Consider the following 19350-nt stretch of genomic DNA (forward strand, 5'->3'; position numbering starts at 1 on the left):
GAGATAGACACACAGAGAGAGAGACACAGAGACAGAGAGAGAGATAGACACACAGAGAGAGAGACACAGAGACAGAGAGAGAGACAGAGACAGAGAGAGAGAGAGAGACACAGAGAGAGAGAGAGAGAGACACAGAGAGACAGAGACAGAGAGACAGAGACACAGAGAGACAGAGACAGAGAGAGAGATAGACACACAGAGAGAGAGAGAGAGAGAGAGAGAGAGACAGAGAGACAGAGACAGAGACACACACAGAGAGAGAGATGTCAAGTTTCAATGAATCAATACTCACCAGAACAGCCCAGTTGTTAGTGTGACCACTGCTGAAGAACTGCCCTGCGTTATCCTGAGAAACAAGTACAGGTATGTATTTATAAAATATAGTTTCAGCTCGTTCAGTCAATCAGACCGAGTCAGACTCATCACAGCAGCAGCAGCAGCAGCATGACAGCACAGCAGGCTAACATGGGAGCGACGTTTCAGGTAAAATTCAACATAAAACAAACTAATTGGCGGGATATTCATTACTGCATGTGAAATAATATACACTCACCTCGATGTTGATGCTGTTGGCTGATAAATATGTGGCAAATAAGCTGAGTAAAGTGAGTATTTTCATTGTGCAGCTCTGTTAGCTGTTAGTGTGCATCAAGGAAGTGAAAACAGGCGACTCCGCCCAGCAAGTGCTTCCGGTATGGTGACATTTCAAAATAAAAGCACCGGTATGGAGAATGTGGATGTACAAAAAAAATAAATGAACTGGTAGAAAAAGGGCATGTGAAGGTCTCAATAAACTGCTCTGCCTCAGGGTTAAATGCCAAAATGTTATTGCCGAGCTGGTGCATCATCTCTATTTAAATATGTCACTGACATATTGTGTAGATTATAAAACACTGGCCTTTTTGTGATTAATTATATATTGTTTTCCAACTTAAAATAAAATGGAATATGGGTCTGGAGCATATTTCCTTTTGGTCTATACTGTTGTACACACTTCTACCAATTCATAAAGTGCCTATATATTATAGCTTTCTCAAAACATTTGCAGGGGAGAAATAAAAACGTAAATTACAATTACACATACAGTATATGCAAAACACCAAATGCATGCTAGTTGTAAGTAAAAGAAAGAAAAATAAGAAAATAAATGAAAAAGCAAAACTCTGTTAAATACTTGAAAGGATAATTATTGAAAAAGTACATCATTTCAGCTGATCTCATCCCCATGCCCCTATAGGTACATATGCTTATGTACTTAATTTAAATTATGAATGCTCAATGAAAACAAAAACTATATTGTGTTTTGTTGTGACCGGCAATATGATTTTTTTGGGGGTTTGTGGGTTTATTTTCTATTTTTATTATTTATGTTTCTGTGTGTTTGCTTGTCTCTTTTGTCTTGTTTTGCCTTTATTTCCTGATATTGTTTGTCTTTTGCTGTTAAATATAATGAGGCATGACATTGACTTCACAGAAGTCTGTATTACCGATATGCACATGCTTCCTAATAAAAATATTTGAAAGAAATGTGTTTTTTTGGGGGAAAATGTGGAAATGATGATGAATTACTGTTTAAATTAACTTAATATTAGTGCATCAGCGCTGATAAAATTGCTGAGACTAGAAGCTCTTTGTGGTTATCAGATGATGCTGTTCTGTAGGACTGAACAAATTGATTTCAAAGCTAATATCAAGAGAACCAAGATTATAATTATTAGCAGTGAGTGCATGTATGGGTTGCTTTAGAAGCACATGGGATATCATGGGCAAATTACTTTATGGACTTGCAAATTGGATTTTACTGCGTTATTTGATTTCTACTGTGGCAAATGTGTTCATATTCCTTCATTCAGTCCCCTATAGAGTCACGTGTTCTTCTAATTTTTTGGTTGCGTTTTGTTTCTGAACTGTTCATAACAAAATTCATAGGGGGAAAAAAAAATCAAATTAACATACTTTTTTCCCTTGTTACTACCATTAAAGGGGCACATAGTGGCTTTTTTCTGCATGTTTCATTATGGTATTATAATGTTTTGTTTAGTGTTTGAGTGGTTTTGCATTATGTGGAAATTAATTTTTAAGTAAGACACTTAAGGGGTTACAGTACACAGATGACTGCATGTCTAATTCAGCAAATCACTATTTGGTTTAAAAAGCAGAATAGACATCGAGTGATGCTGACAGCTTCATATTCAAATGCCCTCTCCAGTTAATTGGTATAAGGGCCTTCGTAATGAGAAGTGACATATATATCACAGGCAGCAGATGTCAGAATGCATGTCATGTTACTGCTGAGGGAAGTATAAGTGGCTGGGAGCCGTCCAGTACAGGCGGAAGCTATGAAAAAAACATTTCCGTCTTGCAATTCCAATCTAACATCACAATGCAGCAAGCAGAAGGTCTGATGGAAACGCTTCATCAAAATCAGTTCTGAGACACCGCAGAGCGATTTCAAAGGTCTGCCAACCGCTCTTAAACTTCTGCTGCTTTTTGAACTGCAGCATCACTCCCTTGGCCTGCACACAGCTCATCATAATAATGCCCTCCTCTAAATGCATCACATTAGAAAATGAAAAGGCGATGATAGCGCTCCAACAGAACAGTTCTGGGTCGCGCAATAATTATTCCATTTTCAATCCATAAATTAGCATTTTCCTGTCAGGCTGTTTTGTCCCAGCGGATTCTCGGTCACGTGTGAAATGTTATTCAGATGGAGTGATCCTCACTTTCTACCGCACTGATGTCACTGAACTAAATCTAAAGTTGTTCTCTGATATAACCAACAAGGAGACTTACAGTGAAGTCAGCTGTCCAGCTGTCAAGAGGATTAGTGGCCTATAAGGATCAAATCCTTTGGGACAAACCAGGCAATCAGAGAGGCCTATTCTTGTGTTGCCTAAAATAGCCTTGATCCAGTGGAATTCAAGTGTTGAACTTTTTGTTTAGCCTACATGCACAACCCAAACTAAAGATACACATTGTTATGCAAGTTAAGGGTTGACCTGCAGCCAACAACATACATCCAGCTATATTTATCTGCACTGAAGGGTTTCATTGATTTAGTTTTAGTCTGTGATGCAGTCAGTCAAATATTTTGTGTTGCCATGCTTTTCTTAGTTTATAAGATGTATCTGTCAGGGGACCAGCATTGGCGGATCATGAGACAATTGGCCCCTGGACACAGACAAACAGACTTTATAGTCGTTTAGCTGCTTTTTGTTGTTGTTTTGTGTCTCATTGTAGTTGTTACGCATCTCTCTGTGTTTTTTTTCTCTGTCTCTTTGTGGTCATTTTGTGTCTCTGTAATTGTTTTGCTATTTTAGTTATTTTTGTCTGTGGTTGTGTTTCCCCTTTTTATAGTCAGTCATTTTGAGTCTTTTTGTAGTAATGTTGTGTCTCTTTGTGGTTGTTACGCATCTCTCTGTGGTTTTTGTCTCTTTGTGGTCATTTTGTTTCACTTTGTAATTGTTTTGGTCTTTTAGTTATTTTTGTCAGTGGTTGTTTTTCCACATTCTGTAGTCATTTGCATTTCTTTGTAGTCATTTTGAGTCTTTTTGCAGTCATTTTGTGTCTCTGTGGTTGTTTTTCCACTTTTCATAGTTGTTGTGAGTCTCTTTGCAGCTGTTTTGCATCCCTTTGTAGTTGTTTTGTGTCTCTTTGTAGTCTTGTTGAGTCTCTTTGTAGTTGTTTTGTGTCTCCTTGTAGTCTTGTTGTGTCTCTTTGTAGTTGTTTTGTGTCTCTTTGTAGTCCTGTTGTGTCTCTTTGTAGTTGTTTTATGTCTCTTTGCAGTCTTTTTGTGTCTCTCCATGGTTGGTACGTGTCTCTTCAAGTGACATTTCGTAGGTGAAGGCCGGGGGGGACCCTAACACTTTGAGCCCCTGGGTCTGTGCATGGTACGCCCGTTCAGTACTTCATCCATGGGGACCAGGTACAAAACCATTAATCTCACACAAGAAGAAGATGTATTTTTGCTACTGGCTAATCCCATCTGTTTGTGGTAAAGTTGCGATAAAGTGATTCAAGTGTCATTAGTTTCATTATATGACAAAACCTCTTAAATAGTGTCAAAATGTTAAGCTTGAAGATTCGTTATTGACCATGGAAACAGTAAACAACAATAAGGAATAAATAACATATGCTCAGGAAGACTATGTGATGTGGTTGAAAGCTTTGGAAGCACAAAGAAAGTGTACCTTTTGTTTGGATTTTTGTCAAACTGACTGAGGTGAAACTCTGCCCTTATTGTTTTTCTGATGGGGCATATGAAGAAAACCAAAAATAAACTATTATTCTATACACAATCACCTCATTAAAGGGACTGTTTGTAACTTTTTACACGTATAAATCTACCGGGTCGGTGTCCCATGCGCACTCGCATATGCGTGCTCGCGTGTGGCTACGCTGTTCAGAACGCTCCGCTGCCTGCTTGTCTTCACTCATACAACGCGCGTGTTCTCGCTCCCCCTCAAGTTCATGCCCGCACACTACACACTGCAGAAGAATTAGTAGCTCTGAGAATATCTAGTAAATGTACAGTGGACGTTGTGACGTTTGTCTCTGACCGGGTGCCGGTATCTCCCTGCGGCCGCGGTCGGGAGGCTGAAGCAGGAAAAGCCAACACTAGGATCAGCAGTGATTCATGGAGAGACCTTCGTCTGGTCAGCTAACATTACGGCCAAGCAGGTGAAATATAGAGTGAAATTGTGCTTTTAGCTGACGTGTGTCGCCTCACTGTTTTGAGCGATGCTCGTTCATGTCTATTTAGAGCGAGCAAGCGCGACCCCGACTCTGACTTTTGTTGACTTGACGGCCACAGGTGTCGCTGTTAACAAGCAATTCTGAAAGTTACAAATAGTCCCTTTAAGGTGAAACTCTGCCCTTGTTGTTTTCTGATGGGGCATATGAGGAAAACCACAAATAAACTATTTTCTATAAACAATCACCTCATCAAAATCACAGAATCATATCGATACTCATAATCTATAATAATGTGTGCGTTACTGTATCAATATCACCACTAAGTTTGCAGGCTGACTGTGAAACCGTGTGAAAAAAACGCCATGTCGAGGCGGTGCCGTGCGTCTTTTGGCACAGCGCGCAACCTCTGTGCCAGCGTCGAGGCGCACATGGAGCGCGCTGGAAGCGGCAGAGCGCTGTAGGAGGAGAGACGCACGAGCCGCGCATCCGCATCACCGACGAGGAGGAGGGTGGCGCGGTGGCATCGCCTGCAGGAATCCAGTTGTAAAGTCCACACACGAGGCTAAAATGCGCTGAGGAGAGAAAGTGTCTGGAGATCGGTTGTTAACCAGAGAACACCTCACGGCACTGAGACATCTGAAGAAGAGGAAGAGAAAAACACGCTCCGGACAAGTTGTGATTTCAGAGGAAATCCGACTGGAGATGAATACCAACGATGCCAAGGAGTACCTCGCACGGCGGGAGATACCTCAACTGTTTGAGGTGAGAGATGATGCTTGTGTTGGATGAGATGATGCAGATGCACATTTATTTCACTGTGTTTTTTTTTTATACAAAGATTCATCTGTGCCTGTCAGAGTGACGGCAAAGATCTCTTTAGGATATGTAATAATAATAATATTGTTATGGCTTGATGGAGGTGGATATGCGCATAATTCAGTGGTTTAAATGAGAAAAGGAAACGTTGCTAATGAATCATTTAACACACTGCTTCAATGTGTTTTTATACTAATATGTAATCATAATTAGTCGAGTTGCAATCAAACCAAACACACCGTCCTCCCCTCTCAAGCATAATTTGAGATTAATTATTATTTTAATAATTTATTCTCAGCTGGAGACTGCATCCTTTTATCAGGAAAAGATTAAAAAGAACATTAAAAGTCCGTTTTAGAAGGAAAATACAATTACTGCAGCAAAGAATGTGGCGATAAAAGACTTAACTCAAGGAATCTTAGTGATATATTGGTGGTATAGGTGCTTAAAAATGAACTATGACTGAAGTCTCTACAGGATTATTATACAATAAACATGCTATAAAGAACTTAAAGACAGCATTACATTCTCTCATAAGCAGCATAGAAATATAATAATTAAGTATCACTCATTTTCCTGAGGGGATAGTAAGTTGGCTCATCCACTTAATTAGACTGGATCCTAAGTGTAGTGCAGCTAATGTATGCAAGCAATCACTGCTTGTTTATTTAGAGCCAAATTACACTAAGCAGTGAAGTGACACATCATCATCATCATCATCATCATCATAACTGCACTGTGATTTTACTGCTTCTCATATGAAAGTGTATTCATTATGAGCTAAATAAGCCCATCAAATTGTTTTCAGTGGGGAGCAGCTTTGTGTATAATTTATGCGGCTGGCGGTGGGAATTTGCTAGTGACGAGGGTGGGGATGAAGAAGGAAGTCCCAGAGGAAGGTATTGTTTTAAAACAGTCAGGGGTCGAAAGGGCAAATGTCACACAAACATACACTTGACTCGTGATCTGGCGCGGAGTTCGTTCTCACATTCATCAGAGCGGTTGACTTTCCTCCTCGACAATAACAGCCTGGCGAATAAACACAGAACCCCGATGACCTGAGTCCAATTTCAAGGGCTTCTGACAAAATGAGATGTTTTGATGGAGCTAAGGCAACCAGACTTCAAAACTTCTCCTCATTAGAATTCGGGCTGCTCGCCAGAGCCACGCCGCCACAGAACCACACATCATAACAAAGATATAGTGATGCCAGAACAAACGTCTCCTCCCTCCCTCTCATCCTGCTCCATTGTTTTCTCCAGAGCCTGCTGACAGGTTTGATGTACTACCGGCCTGACGACCCCATCGACTACTTGGAGGGCTGTCTGAAGAAAGCCAGGGAGCTCGGAGGACCAGACAAGGTGCGGTGGGATACCTTCGTGGGCCAGGAGAAGAAGTCACTTCCTCCTCTCAACGGGGGCCAATCACGCAGGTCTCTCTTCAGAAATGGTGAGCAGTGATACGGCACAGTAAAGCACATTAAAGCTGAAAAAATTAGACAGTTCATTAATTAGTTGATCAATAGAAAATTAATCTGCAACAATTTCGATAACTGATTAGTCGTTAAAGTTGTGTTTCAAAAGAAAACTTTGCTGGTTCCAGCCTCTTAAAGGTGCAGTGTGTAGGATTTAGCGACATCTAGTGGAGAGGTTGCAGATTGCAACCAACTCAAACTTGTCTGTGTGCCAAGCGTGTAGGGGAAGTACCGTAGCCGACGCAAAAAGATAACTTTGATATTTAAAAAAATGAAATATTAATGTCAATCACATATATAATAATATAAAGTTAATAATAAAGCTAGAGTGAAGACACTGACATCATATGAAAATAAAAAATCTAAGGAATCCATTGGTACCAATCATGTTATAACTTGTTGCAAAAAAGGATAAATAACGCTCCAAACGTACGCAACATTTCTCCCCTTTACTGACATGCCCACTTTATGATAATCACATGCAGTTTTGGGGCAAGTCATAGTCAAGTCAGCACACTGACACACTGACAGCTGTTGTTGCCTGTTGGGCTGCAGTTTGCCATGTTATGATTTGAGCATATTTTTTATGCTAAATGCAGTACCTGTGAGGGTTTCTGGACAACATTTGTCATTGTTTTATGATGTTAATTGATTTCCAATAATAAATATATATATATATATTTGCATTAAGCAGCATATTTGCCCTATCCCATTTTGAAAAGAGTGTTAAATACTTGACAAATCTCCCTTTAAGGTACATTTTGAACAGATAAAAAATGTGATTAATCGCGATTAACTATGGACAATCATGTTATTAATTACGACTAAATATTTAATTGATTGACAACCCTATTTTATATATACAGTTGTGGTTACAGACTCTCTCTCCATGTCCCTTCTCATATTTTGAGTGTATTCATTTGCCAAAAAAAGAGACAAAAGCTCAATATAATATTGTTATCGTGAATTCTTTTGGCCACGATAATCGTGTAGTGAAAATCTGTTATCGTAACAGCCCTTTATTAAAGACTATAACTCATTGATTAATTGAGAAAGTGAAATAATTCTGCAAATTAATCGATAATGAAAATAATCATTGGTTGCAGCCACAAAACACATCTAATTTTACAATTTGGAACTCTGTTCTATCCCAGTATGTTGTGTTTATTGCACAACTTCTCCAATTACAGACAGGAGACAAAATATGTATTTTGACTTCTTTCCAATTATGCTGGCAGCAGAACATCTTCCTCTCCAACACAATCACAACTGGCTCACTGTTAGAACAGGAAAGGGTGTTGGCATTTGTACCTCACCCTCATGAGCCCCATTGTGAATACATTGTTTAAACTGTTGTGCTACTCTTTCAGAAGACTTTTAGAGCGGTCTGAAATAGGAGGCTTTTTCTCTGCAGCTACAGCGTGAAGTGCAGCTGTGTGCATCGATACTCTCAGATCGATTTAGTTTCCAAAAAGTGCAGAAATGGTTTGTTGAGACACCAGAGCGCCCACAAACACAACACAATGTAAAGTTTAGAAGCAACCGCTGCCACTGCTTTAAACCAACATGATCTCAGGCTTGATCTCATGCCCGTGCTGCCTTCAATGACCTGGGGAATCGTGTTACCGTGCAGTAAAAGACAGTTGAACATGTGTAGTTAATCATTCACATGAGTGGGGATACCAAACGGCTCTCCATTCATCATTTATTCAAGATGTGGTTCAGCAGGTCTAACCAATGCAGGAGGATGCAAAACTTATGTTTCACTTCCTTGTTTATGTGTGTGGAGCATGGCAGCAATGCACACAGGAACTATCACGATGGAGTGAAAATTTGTTTTGCATCTTTAAGCTTACAGGCACGTCACTCCTCTCACGCCACACAACAATGCAGACATGAACAGATAGTATTTATATAAGAACTTCACAGTCAAGAAGAGTTGAGGGGGGACAGCTTTGAGAAATTCAGATTTATCCCACTTGGATGCCTGAAAACGTTGCCAGCTGCAGCATTTAGCTGCTGGGAACTGCAGCTTAATCAGGGATAGAGATTCCCGTGTCCTGCTATTCCCCTCTTGGCTGAAAGCTGAAGCTCAAATCTGCCGTATGTTTCAAAACGTTTGCTGGAAGGGAAAGCTGCTCTGACCTCCTAAATTATTCAGATCTTGGCCCGATTGACTGTTCAGTGTGTTTGAAATGTTAAAGCTACAGTCAGTAAGTATAAATAATAAAAATAACCTTTTTGTCATGTTTGCTTAAACTGTCACTATATCCTGACAGTAGTACATGAGACGGATAATCTGAAAAAATCTGGTTCATTTGCCTCCTTTTAGTGCTTTTAATGGCATTTGCAAGATTCAACAGTGCCTGAAGACAAGCAACCAATCAGAGTCTCTCACACAGACGTCAATCACTGCTCGCCAAGCTTGTGAACTTCGGAAACTGTCAAACTAAGCCGCGTTGATCAATTATGAATCAAGATTCTGGTACTGTAATGCCTATTTCTCACCTCAAATGTTTTCAGAGACATATTTCAGTCATAGACTGTATAAAATATGGACGCAGTCTCCGTGACGTCACCCAGAGGTTTCTGAAGAGCAGTTGCGAAGCTCAAAGAGGGTGGGTCTGGCCGTCGCCATCTTGGCAGTGACGACACAGCCTAACTCCCAGCTGATCCAAAAATTAGCAAAGAGGTGGATCGTCGGTGGAGCTGAGCCGGCCCGAGTGATGCAGCAGAGCAGACAGCTAGCAGCTAGTGACCTGATATGGCACCAACCTGTCACTCAAAGCGGCATTGCAGAATTGACTCACTTTTGGAGCCAGCTTCAAGTGGCTATCTGATGAACTGTTTTTGGCACTTTCGCGTTGGCTTCATTTCTCAGCACCGGAGGTTGCTGCTTGATTTTAGTGTACTGTTTAGCTGTAAAATGAAAAAGATTGCTCTACCCCTTGGGTGATGCTTGGTTTTGGCTTGACTGTTTTCCAAATGGCGGCTGGGTCGCAAACTTTCTCATTTTACAGCTAAACAGTACGAGGCGATAAATAGGCATTACAGTATCAGAATACTGATTTATATTTCATTAGCGCTGCCTAGTTTGACAGTTTTTGATCAGAGTTCACAAGCTTCACGAGCAGTGATTGACAGCTGCTTAGAGCCTGCTCGGCTCTGATTGGTTGTTTTCCTTCAGGCGCTGTGGAATCTTGCAAATGCCATTAGGAGCACTAAAAGGTTTACCTTGCATGGCAGCTGAATTTTTGCAATGACACGAGATCACGCAAGCATTGCGGGATTACATATCACGTGAAAATCTATCTTGTCAGGCTTCAAGTAGTGTGTTCGTGTCCGTCAAGCCAGACTACGGGCAAATCAGCGTCCTGTGAGGAGCTACAGGCTCACCCAGTTTCAGATGTTATGGTAAAAAGACTTTACGTCTAAGCCAGGTAGAACTTTGCCGATAATGTCTGTCCGCTATAGTTTCATATTGAACTGAAAATATTTTTCCACTTCTCAACGGGCGGGGTCTGCACAGTCAGCTTGGAAATGCTCGGGGTGAAGGTGGCCCGCAGCTCCGACCGGGAGTTTTACAGAACCCCTCTCCCGGACCTCACCGCTTCCGGGGGCCGTGGAGTGCTCGCTGCGCAGTGTGCCCTCTCTCCTGTAGAGGTGGAGAGGGTCTGGGCTCCCGGTGTGTCTGTCAACCGGGGCAGGGGTCTGCGGCGAAGTCGGCAACCCCCCCCCCCCTTTTCATAGATCTAGCCTCTAAATTTTGCTCTTAAAGTGTTCCAGATTGATGCATTTAATTTTAAAATGTACAAAATGTATCTATTAATACTTCATTGAAAGAAGAGCAAAGAACTGCACTGAGGGGTTTTCTCGTCGGAAAATATGTTTTCGCTTTTCTCCCGATTGGCTTCAGCAAGAGTTTAATTGACAGATGGTTCGTCCAATCACCTGCCAAGTATTTTTTTGAATGTGCCTTCCCTTTTCCAAACAGTTTCCAATAACGGCTCAGATGGTTCTGTGAAACAAACCATCTGGCGGGTCAAGTCACTAAAAGGAGGCAGAGGAACCTGATTTTTGAAACTTTTTTTTATTAAAGTTACCAACTGTAGGTTTAAAAGAGGCAAAAATAAGCCATTAGGTTAGTTATTTGCAGCCTTCTGTGTGTTTTTCTAAAATGTTCATGAAAAGTAGCATCTCGGTTCTCTTCAGATTCAACAAAAAATCTATTTCCATCTCTGGCACATGCATTGTCACTGGTAAAAAAAGCAAGATCAATACCATACTCATCATTATAATACATTGTAAAGAGATAATATCGCTTCTGCATGTAAATTACAGCGGCTCTGCCCCCTTAGAATAGCACGCAGTGATGATTTCTATCTTTAGTAAATGCGTTATAATCAATGCTTTCATCACTGGAGACAGCTGTATAATTACCAAACTGAATGGAGCATTCAATTCATCACTAAGACGGTTCCATCTCCAATTTACTGTTTGATTGTTAAAGCAGATATGCCTTTTTCTTTTGCTTTTTGTTCTGAAATGGGATTCACAGCATTTGAAATAATGTGACATCTGCACCTTTAAAATGACGGCACAAAATTATGATAATGAAAATATTTCAATGGTGAACTTCAGGCTTTGGAAAAAAATGTTCTTCATCAATACTCAAGACAAAAGCAGACAAATTAGTCCTCATCTCTACCTTTGTGTGTGTGTTTGTGTGTTACAGTGTTGCCCGACAGTCCCAATTTTCCCTACAGACGGTATGACCGCCTCCCTCCCATCAGCCAGTTTTCCATCGAGAGTGACTCAGACCTGTCGGAGACGGCGGAGCTCATAGATGAGTACGAGGTGTTCGATCCATCCAGACCGCGACCCAAAGTCATCCTCGTCATTGGTAAAGGACCAGCACACCACACCACACCACAACAAACATTAAAACAATAAACATCTGTGTATTACATAACACAAGAGTGAGGAAATGTTGATGCAAAAATGTTTCTTCTCACCTGATGCTTTAGATTTGAAGCTGCTCATCTGAATTCCTGCTGACTCATGTTTTCCATAAGATAAGACAAGGCAGTAAACAAAATGTTATGTGCAAATATAGAAAAAACACAACACTACACACTAGACCAGTGTCAATTTAAAGGGCCATTGGTTTTTTTTGTTTGTTTTTTAGGTTTTTATATCATTCTGTAGCTTCCCAGTGGTGTTCCTTATGTATTCAAATCTGGAAATTAAGATTTTGGTCAAAGTACATTTGTTTTAGTGTAAAAATGAATTTCCCAAGCCCTTCTAAAAACGTTTTTCCCATGTGACCTGATGTAGGTTTCTGCATGATAATGCTGCAACATGTACAGTATATATACAACCTTACAGTCTGCAACGTTACATAAAGTAGCTTAGATTGGCATGTTCCCAGTTTGGAGAAGCAGACAAGCTAAGTTATGTACTGCTGTGTGGACGCCACATGAGTTCGGATCCGAAAGTCACACAATAGCACAAACAAATGAACCAATAAATGCAGCAGTAGACCACCAACTCTTGTGTCCTGCAAGGTAAAATTACTGTTTTTGTGAACAGAGTCTGGTGGCTTTGAAGAGAGCAATATAATGGCTTTGGTTCCCCTTTGGAAAGGGCTGTCTGTTGGCAAGGTAAAGCAGTGGAAATATTCTAAATATAGCGCACATTTAAACTGATATTGATTTTTTTTTTAGGTTGCTTGAATACGCTTTTCTGCTGCTTCCGTCCACAGCCGCTTTACCTGACTAAACCATTATGTCACTCTCTTCAAAGCAACTGGAATACATTCACAAAAGCAGTAATTTTACCTCTCAGAACACGGGAGTATACATACAACCCCACTTCATAATATCTAAACTAACCCTTTCAGCGGAGTGGGCGTTTCCATTTGAAAAAAAACAGGAAGCGAACGCAGATGGACCCGCCCTTTAATGCTTCGAGAGCTTTATCCACTTATATAAAAAGCTCAACAAAGATACTATGTTTATATTTGCCTCGCAGATGATCTAAAAATAAATGGCCTGGATGGGAACCTAAGAGTCGGGGAGTGTGTGTGTGTGTGTGTGTGCGTGCGTGTGTGCGCGTGTGTGTGCGTGTTTCCTGGTATGTTGAACGTAGCCCCACCTCTCTCTGTTTGTATCAGCAGGGTAGATCTCGTTGCATGTCATGTGTTGGACACTCACGCTCTCCTAATCTGATTTCCTTGATGGGCCTGCATTAACCTGTCAAATACCTTCATTAATCTTATGACTAGAGCACTAGTGGCACAATAAGAGTTATGACCGCGGTTGAGCTGGACCAAAAAAAAGGCTGCTATTTATATACCCTCTTGAAAATAGTTTGTTTAAGGTTTTAAATAAGCAAGAAAAGGACTTTGATGTCTGTTAAAAGCTCTTAAAAACCTCCTGACAGCCCTTCTGCTGCAGCATGTTTTGATTTTTTGGTGTGTACCTGGGATATTCACTCCCTCTGTGGTGCGGATGATAGTCATTTGTCCTTGCAGCACAAAGCCAGCTCCTATCTCATCTTTGTGAGCACATTGTGCCCTATTTTAAAGGGAAAACAGGATGGCAGCAGCTGTCATCTCTGTGCAGGATCGTGGCAAATGTTTTGTCTGTCAGGTTTGCAGAGAGAGAGACAGACTAACATGTGTGGTCAGGAAGAGGCTCGGTCGAACATTACGAAATACTCGGATGTAAGATAAGAGCGCACATTTGTTGAATACATATTGCATTATCTCTCTGATCCTCCCACCGCTTCTCTCTACTGCAAAACTTTGACTTTATGTTTTCTAGAATACAACGTGACAAGAATGTTTTGTTAAATCCATGGTCCTTTTTCAGTCGATATAAGAACAAGAAGAAAAACACAGGTACAGCTAATATGAATAATGGCTGCTTTGCACACGGCTCATTATGCTTACTGGGACAGTTCGGCTACGATCGATTGGTCTTTTTTGTTTAGGAAGGTTCCTAACTGAGTGAAATGACGCGGAAGTATGAAAGAAGCGGTATGTAGGACCTGGCGGTATTTAGCGGTGAGGTTGCAAATCGCAGCCAACTGAAGCCTTTCCTGTGTGCCAAGTGTGCAAGAGAGCTACGGTGGTCGACGCAAAAACGTGAATGTCTCTCTCTACAGCCAGTTGTTGTAAGTGTAGCGTAGGTCATTCGGAGCAGAAGTGAGTGGTGAAGCGAGAGAGAGAGCAGCAGCGACGACAGCGAGTAACTTTATCAACTCCGGTGCAAACAGGAAAAGTTAACAGTGTTTGGTTTGTTTGTTCTGGGCTACTATAGAAACATGGCGGTGCAACACGGTGGACTCCGTGGAGAGGGGACCCGCTTCATAGATAGATATAAACGGTTCATTTTAAGCTAATGAAAACACAACGATTCTTATTTTCAGGTGATCATGCGCCAAAGAAAACATACTTATTAATATTATATTCCATTTCTGCCAAGAGATCCCCCTAATTGTTACACACTGGTCCATTAAAGGTATAATATGTTACATTTGTCGGTTGCTGTTTGTAAATACAGCATTTACAGGTGGTCCCTCCTCCTCGGCTCAACGAGCAAGGGAGGGAGTGAGAGAGCAGCGATGGTCGAGCGTGCTATGAGAGTGAAATTCAGCTAGAGTGAATGAAGAGAGGGAGCGGTGTTAGTGAGAACAAGGCAGTGAATCAGAGAAATAAAACGTTATTTTCTGATTTTTTCACAGCAGTTATGTTATGTTAACGGTTAGATCCAGACCAACACATTCTCACTCCCAACTAATAGAATACCGCCACTTGGTCAGTGCCCCTCGGCATCGGAGACCGACGCACAGGGTACCCCTCTTGTGTTACTTTTGGATGGACCAGGGACGGCGTGTCAATATACGCTCATTACGTGCATAGTGTCCTTTCAAAATAAACTTCCGTTCTCACAGGAAGTTAGGTTTAGGCAACACCAGTCTCCTGGTTGAAAGTCTTGTGTTTGTTTGACCAATCCACCACCCCTCCTGCCCGCCCTGAATGTACTCTCGTACTATTAATACTACATCACTTGCTCCGACCGTCGAATAATGCAGCAGGTGGGTTTACATTGGCGTTAATTGGAAGACAAGTTCGTCACTTACTGTCACTAAAGGGTGCCTCCGTGCGTTGGTTTCCAATGCCGAGAGGCACTGGAAACAGTACAGTATTTGACGAGTTGGGAGTGAGAAGGGATTGTCCAGACAACACCACACACTTCTAGTGGGTCATAAGAGATGATTGAGACAGATTATTTTTGCATCAGTCTATATATTGTTTTTTAGGAAATTGTTGCATATTATGCCTTTTAGTTGCAGCCATGATAAGAGCTGGTCCAATTCTCTAAATGCTAAGGAAGGTCCTTCAATTCCTCCTTTCTTATGTCCTTTAGCATAGGGTATACTGGACTATCCTTTACGGAAGGAAAGGAGATAATGACACCCGACGATTTCTTGCGGCTGCAACATGTAAAGCGTCACACGTCAATAGCACGTCCGCCGTCGCTTAATTACAATGCCTAGTGTAAGTGCCTTTGCCTCATTAACGTTGTGGTTCCCTGATAGCATTGGGTTTAAATCTGAAATATTGCCAAATAGGCGTGTTTGCTTTTCGCTTCGACACCAAATCCTCTGCCATCTCTCGATCTGTCAACTCTCTTTCACCCCGTGTGTGAAATATGACTCTGAGTTGACTCCTTACGGAGCAGATGAATTCACTCTGTCGTCCGACTATGTATTAATTACATGGCGCTGATACCCAAAAATGAACTAAATGGGTTTTATTTCTGTAAAAAAAGCAAAACGAAAGTGGGGGCGGTGGATACGTATTGTATTCGGTGTGTGCCCGTCCACCGTGTAACACCGGTAACACCGACTACCGTGGCAAGCCTACTGAATAACTGTATTCTTTTTACATAATTACGATCACGCATCACTTGAGATTCAGTTTAAGGACACATTAAAGTAACTTCACTGAAACTTGGTTGTCCAAATTAACCAAATGATATAATATCACTGATTTTTATCATTTTTTACACGTGGGCGCACACACTCCTACTCATCCCTAAAAAAAACATTTCTGACACTGACACCATGATGGAATAAATTACCCACACAGCTTTGTTCTCCGACTAATTTCTCTTCACTCTGTCCTGGCTTTCAACCAGAGCAATTTTGGAGCAGTTGACATTTCTGTGGTAACAGTAGCATCTCTGAAATCCTGGAATGAAACGCAGTAAAAGCTGCATTCAGGTTGTCAGATGGCTTAAACAGCCACTTACAAAGGCCTTTCACAAACGGACAGCTCGTTTAGTATTGCCGTGTCTCAATTCGGATAATTCCATTTGTATAATTTCATGTAGTACACTCGGGACACTATGTACTTATATGCGTAGTGCGTGAATTTCAACAGGGTAGTGATGTCTCAAATTGAACACGGCTGTTCTGCACTTAACGGAAATGATAATCGCAACATTTGACGGCTTCTTCTTCTTCTTTTTAATGGCAAATTGCAACCGGACGAAGCATTACCACCAACATTTGACCTTGATTGTTGCCCGCCAATATATCGGCCGGCTCGTTTGCTCACTTGGCGCTTACATATATTAACTGAATAAAAATGACTGTTATTTTACTTTTATTTGCTTGTGTGTGCCTCCTGTTTTACGTGAGGTGGAAAAAATGCCGCCGCCTCTGCCAATTTCACAAGTTTGGTGGTCTCTACCCTTCCGCTATGTAGCCAAGATGGCGAGCATTGAGGGTGAGAAGTGTTAAGCGTTCCACACTCAACTTTTTGACTGTTATTACTACACCATCCGAGTACTCATAATGCACTGCATTTTGCCATACTTGTCATTGTGAATGCACTCAAAATAGCAGGTATAAGTACAGAAGCACGCAAATTGAGACACGGCTTACGTCTATCTTGTACTTTTAAGGCAGTACTGCTAATGACTGGATTGACAATTTAAATCCAAAATATCAACTTTATATGGTTTTGACTTGCGCTTTTTACTTTTGGAGGAATTATGACCATTTTATGTGTAAAATTTGTTTGCACTAAGATGTTAAAGGGGACATATCATGCTCATTTTCAGATTCATACTTGTATTTTGAGTTTCTACTAGAATGTTCAAAGAAACACACTATTTTCCACATATTGTCTGTCTGAATATACGTGTATTTACCCTCGGTCTGAAGCGCTCTGATGGGCTTGCGAGAAAAATTCTTTCTGACTGAAAAACTGACTGGGTTGTCTAATTTCACAGTTTGTGGGATGGTTGGCACTCCAGATACCCAAACGTACAAGCACTGAAAAAGTGAGTTTTTCATGATATGTCCCCTTTAAAACAAGGGCTAACATGACATTTATTCATAATAATGTTTACCAAACTATCCAGCATCACGCTAAGAGCTGTCTACCCCCGTCGTCTCTCCTCTGCACATCCCTTCTCCTGTTGAGATATAGAGATAAAAAAGAAGAGGATTTGGTAGCAAATGTAGGCGGTTCACACATACCTGTTTCTCTCATCCACCCCCCCACATGCCCTTCTCCCCCACAAATCACACACAAGCAGCAACACACACAGTCACGCAGAGACACACACACACACACACACAGTCACAAATGTGCAAAAACAAGCAGAGCCATGCACACACACACAAAGTCTCACATAGTCTGGGTTTCTCTCACCAACACACACATGCGCCTACGCTAACACACCCCCACACACAATGTTTCACACTGACACAGACACATTTCACACACAAGACAAAATCGCTCCCAAAACATCAACAGCTCTCTCTCTGTGCCTAGGTGGCCCTGGCAGCGGCAAAGGAACACAGAGCCTGAAGATTGCCGAGCGTTACGGCTTCCAGTACGTGTCCGTGGGCGAGCTGCTGAGGAAGAAGATGATCCACAACGCCACCAGCAACAGAAAGTGGAGCCTGATTGCCAAAATCATCACCAACGGAGAGCTGGCACCACAGGTATTAGAGCAACAGAGAGGGAGAGGGGAGTGTGTATGTGAAACAGGGAAAATATGAGGGGAAGTGTGTCCAGTCTCTCGCAGGTCATTATCACAGCATGCAAGTAAGAAGGGACTAATTAGCAGCATCCATATCACAAGCATGCTGCAGAGAGGGATGCTTATTCGTCTTATTAGCATCCTTGTTTGCAAGATAATGACTTTGCTTGGGAAGAAAAACGAGCACAGACCCCCTGTGGTTGTTTGTGCACTCATTCAATCAAACACTGTATACAAAACGCATATGATGCCTTCACACTTCCCAGTTCAATATGTGTATGAAATTAAGATTATAACGTTGATTAACAGTTAAACTGTACATACTCAAAGACAGAGGGACGACTAAACCATAACTATAAATAAACACAAAGGTGTTTTTTTTTATGTTTAATTTCATTAATCACATATACTATTTTACTACACTTTTCAAAGAAAACTGTAACTTCATCCAGACAGCCATTGGTTTAAGGCAGGGCTGTCAATCGATTAAAATATTTAATCGCAATTAATCGCATGATTGTCCATAGTTAATCGTGATTAATCGCAAATTGAATGTATATTTTTATCTTTTCAAAATGTACCTTAAAGGGAGATTTGTCAAGTACTTAATACTATTATAAACATGGGAGTGGGCAAATATGCTGCTTTATGCAAATGTATGTATATAGTCATTATTGGAAATCAATTAACAACACAAAACAATGACAAATATTGTCCAGAAATCCCCACAGGTACTACATTTAGCATAAATACCCATAGAACCCATTTTCAGTCACATATCTTGAGGTCAGAGGTCAAAGGACCACTTTAAAAATGGCCATGATAGTTTTTCCTCGCCAAAATTTAGTGCAAGTTTGGAGCGTTATTTAACTTCCTTCTTGACAAGCTAGTATGACATTGTTGGTACCAATGGGTTCATTAGAAAGTTTCATAAGATGCCGGTATCTTCACTCTAGCTTTAAAACTGATTCCTCTACAACCTAAAAATCACAAGTGGTGTTCATGCGTCAAAGAAATTAGTGGCGTTAAAATGAATTTGTGTCAACTTTGACAGCCCTATTGTAAATACATCCTTCTACCCATTCATCCTTGTTAAAGTCACATTAAAACAAAAGTCCTTGTAAGCCTCTTTTGGCTTCAGTACAGTGCTTAGTTTTATAACACACTCTGTCACGCAAGGCCCTGAGCAGACTAATGGGGGAAGTATGTCACTGATGCTGCTTTGGTAAGAGGTTTGGTTGCTACAGTAAGTCCCTATGAGGTTAAAATTATCTTATTAGGGATTTATCTTAT

General features: G+C 41.1%; 2 protein-coding genes across 2 annotated transcripts in view; one reads left to right on the forward strand and one right to left on the reverse strand.

Annotated features, from left to right (window-relative positions):
• The window catches only part of pigk (phosphatidylinositol glycan anchor biosynthesis, class K), a 40615-nt gene extending 39912 nt beyond the window's left edge, over positions 1-703 (reverse strand). The window contains exons 1-2 of the mRNA XM_037787882.1: positions 554-703; positions 293-346 (exon numbers count right to left, since the gene is read on the reverse strand). Of these exons, the coding sequence (XP_037643810.1) occupies positions 293-346; positions 554-619 (120 nt within the window). The 5' untranslated portion in view covers positions 620-703. The remainder of the gene's footprint in view (positions 1-292; positions 347-553) is intronic.
• A 4473-nt stretch (positions 704-5176) lies between these two features.
• Positions 5177-19350, forward strand: part of ak5 (adenylate kinase 5) — a 109499-nt gene continuing 95325 nt past the window's right edge. The window contains exons 1-4 of the mRNA XM_037787072.1: positions 5177-5460; positions 6777-6963; positions 11724-11891; positions 17847-18019. Of these exons, the coding sequence (XP_037643000.1) occupies positions 5401-5460; positions 6777-6963; positions 11724-11891; positions 17847-18019 (588 nt within the window). The 5' untranslated portion in view covers positions 5177-5400. The remainder of the gene's footprint in view (positions 5461-6776; positions 6964-11723; positions 11892-17846; positions 18020-19350) is intronic.

This window comes from Sebastes umbrosus, chromosome 12 (genome assembly GCF_015220745.1).
Source record: "Sebastes umbrosus isolate fSebUmb1 chromosome 12, fSebUmb1.pri, whole genome shotgun sequence".
NCBI classification, from domain to species: domain Eukaryota; kingdom Metazoa; phylum Chordata; class Actinopteri; order Perciformes; family Sebastidae; genus Sebastes; species Sebastes umbrosus.